We start from the raw sequence: 14,745 nt of genomic DNA, 5'->3' as shown, positions 1-14,745 counted from the left end.
TTTGCTCTCAAGAATTGTTCATATCACCTATTTATATCTCCTCTCTTTTTTATTTTGTTTTTTTATCTTAGAAATTTTTGCTGAGCTGGAATTGACTTGCCTTTCCCCCCAGATCTGTTTGTTCACCCTTTTTTGCTTCTTTTTTTTCCCCCTGTATTCTTTGAGCAAGGAAATCCAAGTCTTACCTGTTTTCAGCTAGTTCTCCAATTTGATGTCACAGTGTGCGAGAGTAAAAGTTGAGAATTTGAGAAAGTAAGTTTTTTAATCATGTTACAGTAATTGTGTAATTTATTCTGTATGTACACACAAACAGAAGGTGATTACACAGACATATGGTGATGACTGCATTGTCACCTCTGGTGAAACTACACATATCTCTTTGTGTGTATGTACATGCAACTGTATATGCTGCTGAGCTCCAGTACCCATAAAGCACTTGGCCAAAAGATTGTATTTTTGAAAGGCTTAACATTCTTCATGTAAGTATCAGAAGTAATAAAATACATTGTTTTGAGACCTACAAAGATCAAAAGAGAAAGAATGAGAAAAAGGGTTTTAAAAAATACTTTAATAGCAGCAAGAGAAACAGGAGATTTTTGGGAGACCTCTTCCCTGTGAATGCAAGTTTTTTTTTCAGGGAAGCTGTAGGAGGAATCTGTGTTCTAATATTTACTTCAGTCATGCTGTAGCCCAGTGCCTCCAGTAAGCATGAAGCTCTGCATGGCTGGAAAGGTGGGTGGAGATGAGATTTGGAAAATGGTTGCATAACTAGGTAAGGGGAGGGAAGAAACCAGTTGCCATCGGTGCTTTTGTCTCTCCCAGTAACACAGTGCAATCCATCCCAAAGCATCTCCTGGTGTTTCCCTACATGTGTGCTCACCTCTGCTTGGTCTTCTGCCTTAGCTGGGCGGTGATCTACCGAGGCCCAACTACCAATGGCAGTCGTGTAGCAGTAATTAAACCAACAAGTGACAAACTCTTTTCACATCCAGGGGCTGTCTATCAAAGCTGATCCCCAACTCTTGCTTATGTGTGATAGGGGTAGAAAAAGAGAAGAAAGGCTCAATTAGTTTTGATCCTGACAGTGGTGAGGTATGGAGTGCAGAGAGGTTGAGGAGGAGTTAGTAAATTATTTTTTGTGGATAAGTAGCCAAATATCTAACATGGTGGGACAAAGAATGTTCAGTTTGCTTTGCTTCCACTGCAAGGAGGGACTTCAGCTGTCTCCCCCTAGAGCTTCTAGCTGGACAGACTATACTAGCAGTGATGGCCCCTGTCCCATCAGGCGTTTGGCTGGCTGTAGAGAGCTCAGGTTTTGTATCTCTCAGCCTGGCTCCCTGTTACCCTGGTCCCATGGCTGCAATGCAGGTGCATCCTTCTTACTGTGGAATTGCCAGGTTCCTCAGCAGAGTTGTGTTGGAAAGCTGTAAGAAAGCAAAATCTTTGTGGAGGAAGTGCCTTTCATGGCAACTGGAAAGGAGAAAAGACTTTCCCAATTGTAGTGGTGGTAAGACTCAAAGCTGGTAAAAAATTTCAGTCTCAAGAAAGTAAAATCAAATTCTTTAGCAGCTAGTTTATTTTAATTTTTCCTTTCCTGTTCTGCTTCATGATATAACTTCAAATAATTATGTTGAGTTATGAATATAGGTATTTTAAATCTGTAGTATGCTGAAACAAAATTATTGTTTCTGGCCCTGTCCAATTATACAATTGAATTTAGGCATGTAATAATGCATGCAACAGAAATATCCATCATGACAGATTGAATTTCATGAAGTACAACACAAGAATATTTATAACTCCATTCTTAAAGCCTCTTCTGAATCAAAATATACCTCCTTGGTATGGCCTTTAGAAAGAGGACAAAATCTGAAACTTTTAAAAGTTTAGCCCCAAACATACCACAGCCTACACGGGAAAGGGGTGTAGGTTGATGATAAGCAGAAAATGATAGAATAGAGTAATTATTTCTGCTAGAAATTGAGGATCTGGCATTATTTGTACAGTAACACAAAGTCATTATCTGGCTATGCCACTGTAATGAAACAATAAAGAGCATACTCAATTTTAAGTATTAATTCTTAGGAGACTTCTTGCTCTCCCTCTACCATTTTAACTATTAAAACAAATTTGAATTGCTAGTCTAGTTTCCCACTGCTCTTTAGCAAGTGGGAAAAACCTCCCCTCCTCCCATTTCTGTTTAAATGTAGACCTTTGGCATTCCAGAAATCTGACCTTGTTTGTAGGGAATGGCTCATTTTTTTATAATGTAATATGAAGCACTCTTGTGTTTTGATTCTATGAACTAGAGAGTTTAATGTTCCAGCTTTCCATGATAAGGATATGATCTGGTTATAGATAAAAACACCAAAGGAAATTAGCTATTGTACTATTCTTTAACATATTTTTTGCCTAGCAGTTTCATTTAGAATAATTTGGAATAATCTTGGAGCACCTTTTTAACAGATTCTTTTTTTCTTCTTCTTTTTTCTTCTTTTTTTTTCTTCTTTTTTTATTTTGTGGGGTTTTGTTGTTTTTTGGGGTTTTTTTTGTTTGTTGTTGTTGTTGGCCTGGATAAAAAGTGGGGTTTTACAATATTTCTCCTAAAATAAATGTGAGGCCGCCTCATTTATAGTCAGCATGCCTTGATTACTTGCAGACATGCTGGAAATTTACATGTGCTTTTCTCCATTATAAAACACTGATCTGTTCAGATCATTAGCTCCCTCATGACTAGAGTTTGGCAGCATGCCAAGGTATGCTAAATCTGTAGCTGTAAATCGTGAGTTGAAATAGCAGAAAGTGGATTTCTAACTTAAAAAGTGTAAACAGTTTGGAAAATGAAGTAATTTTAGAGTATGATTGATTGCCTTAAGATTGCACTTTAAATTAGCCCAGGGTCTCCACTGCAGATATATGCACTAACTGCTCATTATATGTTTTTGCTTTTCTTTGGAACAATAGCATTGTTGGTAGGCTTTGAAACAATGTATGTTTCTCCTGGAGTGACCTTTGAGGAGATGAATAGTTTTATTGTGTGTCCATTACTTTTCCTGGAACAACATTTTTGAGTTAATAATTTGCTCTGGTCTATAAATAAAGGAATAAAAATGCAAAACAGCTGTATTATGCTGTATATAGTTTATCAAACTTGTGTTTAAACATCACTGTTTGAGATTGGTAATGCACCGTATTTTTTTTTTTCCCCTCTGAAAAGGAAGTAATGTTTTGCTTAGCCTGGAGATTGGTCTTTGAATTTCATAGAAGCAAAATTATTATTTTTAGCACAAACAATTGGTGAATGTTCTGTGGGACTTCTACACTGCATCCCTTCTTTCAAGGACCGTGCTTCACTTCACTGTGTCTGTGGGATATGGGCCTGTGAGCTGAAAGGAAAGGAGTCTTTGAAAGGCACATTCAGGGTTGTGGAAAACGTTTGTTAGATTTGGAGTGCTAGAAGTTTAGGGCATCATCTGCCCAGCTCTGTCTGCGCTGTTCAAGAGCAGTTAAGTAGTGGGTGATGGAGCAGTCTAGTGATGGAAGAATGTAATATCTGGTGTCTTGTGGGCTCTGGCTGTTTGCAAATGGTGACTGAACCATTTGCTGCTCTTTCCTAAGGAGACATTGATACTGTTCCTGCCTACCCAGGATGTCTGAAATCACAAAAGTTTCCAGTATGGAATATCACCTCAGCGTAACTTTGTGGGTGTGGGTACGCAACTTACATGTATGTGCTAAACATATAGATTATCTGCAGCCAGGACTGTGGGCTTTGACCATTTGAGAAATTAGGAATGTAAATCTATTAAACTGACATTAGTGGTATTTACAAACTACAATAAATAGCTCTGACTGCTTTAATAGAATATATAATAAAAGATTGTACGATTTGGTATTAGTGTGTTTTTCATCTCTTTCCATGTTCTAGATTTGGTATCTAGCATTCAGTAGATACATAGCTCTGTTTTGTTGTTCTTCTGGAAGCTCCTTTACCAGACAAAATTTTTCCCAGTGTTATTACCCATCCTTGATCTTTCCTTTCTCCTTCCACGTTTGAAATGAAGATTTGCACTTGTGAAAGAGGTATGGCTGAGAGGTCTGAGCACAGGTCTGGGAGCCAGGACCTGCTGAGTGCTGAGCTCAGTGACTCATTCCGTGGCCTTAAGCAAGTCAGAACATCTCTGATGAAGTTATTTCATATGTAAAACAGGGGAAATAAGACTTACCTGTCTACCTGCCTCATAGGAATACCCTGAGGACTAATTAGCGTCATTAAGTGCTTTGAAATAGTGCTATCTATTATTAAAACAGGTTCCAGACTAGTAGATAGTGGGTTAGGATTGTTTCTTACTTGGGAGCCTTCCTTTCTGCTGGGTGTGGGACCGAAGCCTGTTGGGAACAGAGCACAAGCCGCCTGGTGTTTCTGGAAGATTGGCAGGGTTCTGCCAAGCCCTTCCTAGGCAGTTTCATTACAGACTTAATGCTCTCACTGAAAAATTGGAAGGAGAGTTTACCTAGAGAAAAGAGTGGGAGGATACTTGCTTGTGCTCCTCAGCTCAAAGGCATAACTTGTCCTGAAATCCTTTCTCACCCTGCCTCCACCTGAGGCTTTCTCTGATAATTCAGGTAGCACAGCTTCTCCTCTTTTCCAGGAATGGTTTCCTGGTCCTGCAGAAGAGGACGAGAAATCCTGTATTAGTTCTCAGGAGAAGCATGGGGCTGAGTTGTTATGCTCCCATCACAGGGAGCCCTTTCTTATTCAAAAAGCCATTCCTCTTTCTTGAAGAGCAAATGCTTATGTTCTTTCCCTTCACTGGATAACAGACTCCTTTGCACAGTCCTTAGAAGGCAAAATCTAATTTTGGGTATAGGATCCTAAATTCTGCAGGTGTGTGTCTGCTGAAGTCTGGGAGTCTTTCCATCATCATAACAAGGAGGGTTGTCATCTGACCGGCAGCTTCTTTTGTTCTCTGATGCATCTTCTCTCACTGTATATTTTTGTACCTCTCTTAGAGATGCCATAATAATCTAGTTCAAAGAACCCAGCCTTGTTCTCACTGAAGCCTACAAGCCTGGTCTTTCTACCAGTTAGACTAGGACTTGTTCCAAATTACCTGAGAGAAGCTTGCTTTCTCTTCATTTGCTCCACACGCATCTCTCAGGCCTTGAGTAATTTGCAATGAGATGGGAAAGCATGAGTGAAATTTTCCAAGGGAATTTTCTCTATTTTAATAACATTAATGAAATTCCTTAACACTTGATCAGTTTTTGCATTGTATGTTGCTGGGATTTTGGTGTTTTCTGATTTTTCTTCAGTACCAGAAGGCCCTTACCTTAAAAATGGGACTGAGGGTGCATATGAGCATTTGGACCCTTTGTTGAACTTCAGTATTGCAGAAATGTTTTTGCACAAATATTGGTAGATATGATTTTGAGGAGGTTCTCTGCCTCCCGTGCCTGCAGGAAGGGGAAACGATCAGGAGCAATTGTCCCACAAGCTCTCACATGCCTGCAACTAATTCTTTTTCCGTAGAAAATGTGGATTTGCCCCAGGAACACCTAATGAAACAGCCTTTGTCACACAGGAAGGCCCTGTCATTGCCGAATTTCAGCACAGTTATTTTGTTCATCTTATACTGCTTATCACTCAGTTTTTGGTCCCTGTATCATAAAAGGAGTTGTAAGTTAGCTCTCTCTTCTTTTAGACCTTCCTATTACTCCTTTTCAGCTCCAGTCCACTTTGTTGTGATGCAGAATAGGATTAAATGAGAAACCACAGATTTGTGGGCACCCATAGACTTACTGGTATGCCTGTAACAGCTTTTAAGGCTACATTAAAAGGCTACATGTTGTTTATCAGAGCAACAGTTTGGGGGTTATTTGGTGCAACATAAGTTCGGTTAGCAGGTGAAGGTTTCCAAGTACCTGGGGAAGTGTGGTACAGGGTGGTTGGGTAATTGGCCTGGAGTTTGGCAACTCCCATCTGGGCTTTCCTCATAGTCTTCATGTTGATTTTGATCTCTTCACTGAGAATGAGGGGAACCTGAGTAAGGTTCTTTTGGGGAAGAGGTATGTGCTCCATTGGGATGAGATAGAAGACAGCAAATTCTTGGAAAAGTATATATGACACTAGCATTTTTGTAAGTGCTCTTTTTTTTTTTTAAAAAAAAGGCATTGTGTTTCCAATTCTGTGCCACTCCTGGTTTAAGGAGATAATAACATGAGTTTATCTGTAAAATTCTTAAACCTTGATTTTTGTTTCCCAGCTTGACTTCTTTTTCTCTTATTGTCTTTGTTTGGCTTCCAAAAAAGTTATTAACATCTTGCAAAACAAATACGAAGGGCCACTGAAGCTTATTAAAAATTGTTTCTTTTGTTTATATCTGGCAGTTGACAAATTGTGTTGTGCTCTATCTTATCTGCTCCCCTGTAAAAGGTTACATGAGAAAATGGCTGCCAGTAAATTGCTATTGAATATTATTGAAGACTAAGCATACAGCTTCTCTATTAAGGACCGCTTTTAAAGCTCTCTCTTCAGACTCCCCCCTGCATGTCTCTCTAACACTTGTCTGTTATATTATATTTGGCACAGAAGGAAACATTAAATAGAAAAGCAACATCTGACTGTGGTGTTTCTAGACCCTATTATCCCTCTGTCAAATGTCCACATGAGCAGGGTACAATTTTTGTCTGTATTGATGATGATTTTTTGAAGGCTTTATGAACTGTCTTCATAGTGAAGTGCTAGAAACAAATGAAATTGAAAAGCATATTTTTACAGCTTTGGAAATCTTACTTAAATCAGTGTAATGAACCACACTCAGTAAAATGTAATTATTCTCACTTCTCCATGTGTCAAAGAAATCAGCAGTATGGTTAGGGAGAGGAGGGTTACAGTGAGCTTGTTATTTTTATAAAGAGGCAGATACTGCTTGTGTAGTAAATTGTAAATAGTAGTAATGCAGTTTTCATGTGTATTAAATACCCTGCAAGAATTAATGGGGTCGTTACTTCATGAAGGGTTTCAAAGAGGTCATAAACATCAAAAGCAGGGCTTGATTGTTTAAGTTATTGGACCATTTCCACCCTCCACCCCTCATGTTGGAACTGCAGCAGCTTCTGCCACTGCTATTTCAAGGAGGGTGCAGTTCCTCCAAATTTTCAGAATGATAATGAAAGAGCCCCGTGTGAGACACCAAAATAAGGCTTTTGACTCATACTTCTGGGTGCAGTGGAAAATGAAGGCGGTTGATTCTGCCGCAAGGAAAAGGTGATGAATCAGTCCCTTATAAGTAGGGCTGCGTTTCCTTGTCTGTCATTTATGTTTGAATGGTGTGCAGAAGTGAAAGAGAGAGGAGATGACAGAAGACCTGGTTACTCTGGTATTAAACCCAGTAACTGGGTTTAACTCTCAGCAACCTCCATTTCTTTTCAGTTTTTCATGCCACACAAGTATGGATTTGTCATGGGCCTCTTCAGCATAGGAGACAAATAACAGACCATGAGATTAAAATTCTTCAGTCCAGAGAAAATCTTGAGGAAGAAACTGTTCAGTCGTTATTACTGAGTTGGGGAATCTGTTACATCTTTGAGCTCATTGTTCCAATGGTTAATTATCACCGCTGTAAAAATGTGTGCCCCTCTCTTGCCAGGGGCTCTAGTTGCATGTTTCTCCGCCAGAGCAGAGTTCTTACTTCTCCAGTATTTTCTCTCTACAGTGCTACACGTCAGAAGGGGGGACCAAGACACATGATCATAGAAATAGTAATAATAATACAGAGGATGAGAAGGTGTTGTTGGGAAAGTTAGTGGATGTGAGGATGTGACTGCCCCCTCACAAGGGTGTTGTAGGGAATGTGTGACTTCAACCTCAGCTGTAGTACTTGTGTTCATAGCATAACCCCCATGCTCAACTATTTACAGGATCAGGCTTTATGTGTAAGTACTGAAGTGTAGTTCAGTGGTATGTTGGATGGTGTTCAGAGATTGCTGAAAACAGTGCATTAAATAGCACTTTAAATTGCAAAGTGCTGGTTCCGTTTTGTCTGTGAGAATGATAATGCTTATTATCAGATTGTTCCCTGTGCAAATCTTACCTCAGGAAAAATTAAATTATGTTTGAATTCAGCTAAAGCAAAGCATACAGTTATTTTCTTTTGTTATTAAAAGGGATTTTTACTATTGGTTTGTTAAAACTGAAGTAGCTGCCATGTTAGAGCCTGAGATGATTTAAAAGCAAATACAGAGGCAGAGCCATTTACAGTACAATTGGCTTGTTTAATGTGATTTAATTCCTCTTGTTGGCTTCGTCATATTACCAAATTATGTTTTCAGCTCCCCTCCCCTTTTTAATTCTCTCTTTTTTTGTTATCAGCAGAATTGAAGCTGCTTATCAGTAACCACGACAACCAGGATAAATACTTGTTTTAAAGCTGATGCACATTCAACCTGAATGGTCCGCATGACCCAGAACATTCAAGAGGACATGCAGCATGTGCTCACTTCTGCAGTCAATCTCCCCCTTCCCCCCCATCTCCATCTGTTTTAGAAAGCTAATAGGGCAGTTTAAAAACCTTTTATATCAGAACAGTTTTCTGTAGCTGTCCATGGCTGTTTGGAAATGGGCTGGCCCATGCTTGTGACCTGATGATTAAGGAGAGAAGGAAATTTTGGGAGGCAGGGAGGTGATTTTGCGGCCACATCACCAGTGTCAGTTTTCTTGTGTTCCTCCAGTTGTCATGGCAGTCACCTGCCTTTGACAGGAGAGTGAACTGCTGCTCTGCAGACCCTTATTGAAGGGGAAGCTAATCCCAGCTGGGCAGCAGCTGAATAGAATTGTCCAGGACAGGGAAGATGATTGTGGTAAGAGAGAAGCCTCAGCACAGAGCCACTTAGTCCATGCCCCATCTCTGCCTGGGACCACCAGAGACAATTACTTCCCTTTTGAGGAAACTTAGGGATCTCTCACTTAGCAGAAATTTCCCAACAAGAATTTCTGCCTGGCCTCTTTGCTCTCTCCCTTGCACTCTAAATTGTTTGATACTGTAGAATAAATCCGTTAAGCTCTCTCTGTCTCAGTTTCTCTCTCTAATGTGGGATAATAATTTTTACTCATCTCCATAAAGCAGTTTGAGGCCTATGAATGGAAGGGTTACATAAAAGGTGGAAATTATGAGTGTCAGTCACTCTTCTTTTGAGTCTAGAAACACCTCAAAAGGTTTATGAGGCACTTTCTAAGGTGCTGGAGATCCTGGGAGTGCAAGGTTGGAGCTGCAGTTAGGAGGAGCTGAATATAGGATTAGGGTCTGAAAAAGGATGTGGAATACCTGGTTGGAAACTTTTGCGTATTAAATTTCTTCTGTCTTCTTCAAAAATTTGATTTAAGATTTGAATTTTGAGTGATTTAGTGAGATAAATATTATAGAACATTTGATTATATGGACATACTGTCAGTCATTGATCAGCATGCTTGGGTTTGTCCCCATTAAGTAGGAGTAAAACACCTCCGATCCAAATAACTGAGTGTAGAATGTTTTTCCGCCATGTGCTTTAAGTAAGTATTAGGTGATGTTGTCTTTTTTTCTTTTTTCTAATGACTGTATTGATGGTCAGTTGATCAGTAGTTTCAATCTTGAGTAGATTGTATTTTCTTTCTTTCAAATGTTAAACTAAGCTTAGGAATTCTTTGAAAGGCTGATGCTCTGCTGGCACTGTGACAGAAAATGAAGGGCTGGGGAAGTGGCAGGAAATTCTGAGAATTAGCTCTGTCCCCTCCTTAGAAGGGGAGAAATATCTGACACATGCAGAAAGGCTGTACATTTTATTCTCTCACAATTGGCAGAAATAGTGAAAGGCATAAACTTTGGCCTTCTGATCAATTTAAAAACAGAATCAGGCAGGCAAACATCCATGTCAGAATTACAGGCAACTTGTTAACACCATCATTATCTGGTAAACATAAATGTAATCACTGGATTCCTTTCCTGCAACACATTGCTTTTGTCTTGATTGCATTAGCATTCAAATAGACAGGGATTCTCAAAGTAAGGATGAGTAGCATGGGTCCTGCTGACAATGAGGTATCCCCGTTGTGTCAATAATTTACCCAAATTTATTTAAAACCAAAACCACAAATTTCCTGTCCCATCTCATGTGGCTAAATCATTATTGTATTTGCATTTATCTGTGAGAGAAATATTATTCTTAGATTAATGTTTTTAGATCTTGTGATTAATTAGCCAGCTGAGGCATACCAAGTGTCTTTACTGGAGTGAATAAAGACCGTGGGAATGAAAAGGCAGAGTGGATTGGAAGAGCTGTGTTTGAGAAGTCTTTCCTAACCACTGGAGAAAGGGTGGAAAGGGTGCTAAAAGCGTGCCTTGTGACAATAATGCAGCTACCTGAATTCCTTGGCTGTTGCTCTTAGTCCACAGCAGATTCCTACTGTGGGGCATGGATTCCTGCTGTGGTTCTTAGCTAGTGTCTGTGCAAAATTTTGTTGTGAGAAGTGGTCAGGCAGGAGCCAGGCATGAAGGAACCTCCCATGGAGGTTATTTCACTGGGAAAGCTCTCCTTTCCCACACAGGAGTCCCCAGAGGTGTAGGTGATGACTGTCATTGCTGCTTGGCCACCTGAAGTTATCTTGGAAGTTTAGAGGTGTTTGGCAGGTTATAGCTGGACTATGATATGGGAAGGTGTTCTCACAGCATCACTCCTCTTAAAGATTCCTCTTAAAGATTTTGAGGTCATAAAGACCCAGTTTCTTATTCATCTTTGTGGTTGTTCTTTCATTGTTCTGCTGTTTCTGTTGCTTTTGGACCTTTTGAGAGATTCAGGGGTTTTAGGTAGCTGAGTGGTAAGTTCACTTCTGTCTGCTGAAAACTGTGCTCCCTTTCTTTGAGTTTTTATTAGAACGGGCAGCTCGAAGCTGTGTAGAGCCTATCTGACCAGCAGATTATGTGACTGGTTTTAAAGGATGAGCTACACATCTTTGCTTCATCTACACTTGTGTTCTTGTGCCTATATTGCAGAAAGTCATTGCCAGAGGAGTGGAACAAGAGAAGGAGAACTAGACCTTAACAGCTGGAGAGTCTTGGGAGGTCAGTGAACATGCTGCCCTGCAATAGTCAGGGGACCTCCCACCACGGAGGTCAGAGCCATGTTCATTTAGCACTGCACCAGTCCCTCCAGACATCCAGATGTATGCTCCATTACCTCTGTATCACCAGAATATTGATTATCATGGTCAAAGCCATTGCATATCATTATGATATGTGAAGCCTCTGGGAGACCCCCTTAGTAACGGAGGGTTATGAAGAAGGCAGAGGAGAGAGAGCACCATGTGGGAGGGGAACCTGATGGAGAGAACCTTGCCACTTTCTTCATTTTTTCTCTGTATTCCAGATAGCTCCCTTGCTCAATTTGCTACCCACATGCCAAAGCAATGTCCCATTTTATCTGGTTCCCTGGATACTTCCATTGCTTATCTTACAATGATCTGTGTCAACATTTATCAAAACAAATGGCAAGCCTGGGACCTTTTAAGTAGTGATTTTTTTAGTTAATAAAAGCAATCTTCTGCTTCTGTTATGTTAAAAGTACATTATCTTTTTATTACAAACTCTCTACAGCTCTGTCTGTTTTCCTTCTTGGCAATTTCATGACTGCTCCAATTGATTGCTGTATGGAGAATTACAAAATCATCAAGGGTGGGGTTTTACCAGCTGACTTACAATACAAGCCATTTCTGAAAATAACCACAACAGTGCAATACTGATGTGTAATTTACGTCACAGTATGTTTTTATGAAATAGTTTGTGGCATTTAGATCTAGAACTGAATATCTCTTCTTTTGCTTTTTAATCAAGCCTGCTGCTTTTTTCTTTTTTTTTTTTGTACTTTCTAATATTTTCCACTCCAAGGCTTGGCTTGCCTCCAACTTACCAGATACATGGAGGAGGAAAAAATGGATTTTTTGTTTTGTGGTTTTGTTTTGCTTTGCTTTGCTTTGTTTTGTTTTGTTTCCTTTGCCTGCAATTTAACTGCAAGTGTGTTTCCCCTTTGATGTATACATTTGTGTTAACTGCCTCAGAAGAAATGGTAGATGTGCGATAGAATATATTGCATGAAGGTAGAGCAGAGAATTGATAAGAGATATAAAAGTTTGCAATTTCAAACCATACCAAGCAAGTGTTTCTATTTAGCTTCCTGTGCTGGTACATTTCCTTTTTAAAAATTACTTTCAGTATAATGTCTTGTAATTAGAACAGGAAATCACTGAGTAACTGTAAAAAGAAAAAGAGCACTTAAACTGAAAAGAAATTTACCTCCTGAGAAATTATATTCACAATTTTTTTTCCCTTTAATTTTCTTTTTCTTCCCTTCACATTACTGAGTTGTTAACGATAGTAACAGATGTACAGACCCTTATCTGTATCATTGTTCTGCTTGTGTTTTCGGGGGGGGGCAGGGGGAAGTCATTTTCAGTAATACAAAAAATGAATGGACAGAAAATGGGAAAAGCCTAATCACAAAAAATATTCTGTGTCACAACAGAGTAGCAATTAAATTGAAACTTCAATATAATTATCAATAACAGTCGAGCCTGGAAGGGTGCCAGGTGCTTAAAGTTGGTACTCAGCCTTTATGTGGTTGCTAGGAGGATGGCAAAAAGTATAAAGCTTAGAGAAAGGAATGTCTAATGTAATAAAGTAACAGAAGGTAGCATAAATCATTGTGAGAGCAGTTCATATTGACATTATTTTACTTAAATTGGGTTGAAACTAGACATTTAGTCTTACAAGAGGCACAAATTCATATTTCTTCTGCTAGAATAACTCCGTGCTTCTGGGAAGAAGTGGAGTGTGCTTTCATAGCACCAGCCTCATACATATTTGGAATCTTTTAAGCAAAAATTTTAAAATGTTTGTTTCTGTTGGCATCCAAATGCATTTGCACTAATACGATTAAAAGAACTAAAGGGCAAAATACTTGGCAGCTTTTGCAGTTGAGGTAATTAGGTACAGGAAGAAACATGCATAGTTTTTCCATCAAGCTCTATAAAATCCTGGTGTGAAAGTATTTTTAAAGAGAAATAATGCTTACTGATATTGAGGGTAGATTATGGCAATTAGCAATAACATTATAGGCTGATGTTTCTGAAACAGGCAAACAAAAAGCATGTTACATTTTTTTTTCCTCTGTTCTCTGTAAATAGTTCTAGCTCTAGATGGATTTGCTAGGAGTTCGTCCTTTTAACAGGCTTTTTTTTTTTTCTTTTGGGACATTTAATTGTCTTGCCTTACGTATTAAAAATGGTTGTGCTGATTTGAAAAGTCAGTTCTTGCATCGATTCATTGTGTTTGGCATTTCATGCATCTCTTACTTACAAAGACAACTTGAAGAACATGTAATCCAACATAAATGTCAGGCTGTGCCAAATCCCAGCTCTCTTTACTCCTTACAAAGGGAACTGTTGGATTACATCTCTGCAGATACAGGCAGTGCTTGGAAGGCAGGGGTGGAACCTTGCTTCCTAATTACAGTTTCTCTGTTTTCAACCCCGAAATATAAAAATAAATGAAAAGTTGACATTGAAGGGGGTTATTAAACCACACAATTATGATATAAGCATAGGATTAGAATAATTTCAGTTAAGCCTCACAAGCAGAATACTGTAGGTATTATCTTTTACCATGTTCTGTCTGTTGAAGCTAAAATGAAACTCAGAAATACAGCAACTTGGTTTCCTAATACCTCAGTTGTATGTTTATAGAAGTCATGTTTTTTTTTAATTCTAATGGAATGTGATCCACATTTTAAGCTTTGTTTATCCTAAGAGGAAACTCTTTCTGATCATATTTCTGAAAATGCTTGAAATATTCACTAAGTCCACCATTAAATGGCATGTGTGAGATTTTGATAAAAGCAAATAATAGTTCTTCAGGCTTGCATTTTATTAGGGATTGGTCTGCTTTGATTTCTCTTTTCTTAATGTGGGCGTGGTTGAGGAAAAAAAATCTTTGTTCCAGGAACACTGTGTTTGTCTTTCACTAAACAAATTTTCAGTTTATTCAGCCTTTGTTCATTCTTAGATGTATCTATTGAACCCGGAGTAAAAAAAGAAAAGGAAACAAATGCATCACAAAATACGCACTGGAATTGCACCAGCATGTATGAAAGTGATCCTGTAAAAATTACTTGATTTTAATTTATGCTGGGGGTTTGAGTTAAGTTGTCAGTTGTCAGGGGTACGCAGTTTGTGTCATTTTAAGCAGGGACTTGCAGCACATTTGTCTAGAAACTAATGGTTTACTACAAAACAGACATTTATATACACCCTGTTTAAAAAGCTGACCACATCCTGGCATAAGAAAAGTGCTGTCAGATCGACAGATTCAGCTCACCGCTATCTACACAAAGGTATAAAATAGTAATAACCATCAAACAGGCATACATTAAACTCCTGAAGGACCTGAAGGATGGATCATGTGCTTGTTAATTCCTAGAACAGTTTTCCTGATCTGATTTTTAGTTTTCTAATAAAGAAGAGAGTGTCTTATTCCCAGGAGCAGTTGGCTCAATTGTCCTGTTGTGTAAGCTTATGAGATACTTGTTGAAACAAAGAAAAGCATGACCACATTGTTATTGGCAAAAAGAGGTTTTAGGGTTACCAATTTTATTTTCGTAGAAAAATAGTGTCAGTGCTGTTTACCAAAATAAATGTATGTATGTATGTATTTTCTT

At 38.8% G+C, this 14,745-nt stretch overlaps 1 protein-coding gene across 3 annotated transcripts in view; it reads left to right on the top strand.

Moving 5' to 3' along the window:
- Positions 1 to 14,745, top strand: part of ARID5B (AT-rich interaction domain 5B) — a 123,164-nt gene that overhangs the window by 29,938 nt on the left and 78,481 nt on the right. For 2 of the 3 annotated variants that reach the window (XM_033515554.1, XM_033515553.1), the window contains exon 3: positions 11,031 to 11,099. The exons of the other annotated variant lie outside the window; for it this stretch is intronic. In XM_033515554.1, the coding sequence (XP_033371445.1) occupies positions 11,031 to 11,099 (69 nt within the window). The remainder of the gene's footprint in view (positions 1 to 11,030; positions 11,100 to 14,745) is intronic. 3 annotated transcript variants of the gene reach the window in all.

Source organism: Parus major, chromosome 6 (genome assembly GCF_001522545.3).
Source record: "Parus major isolate Abel chromosome 6, Parus_major1.1, whole genome shotgun sequence".
NCBI lineage: Eukaryota > Metazoa > Chordata > Aves > Passeriformes > Paridae > Parus > Parus major.
Note: the sequence above shows the minus strand (reverse complement) of the source record. Positions and strands in the feature narration are given on the sequence as shown.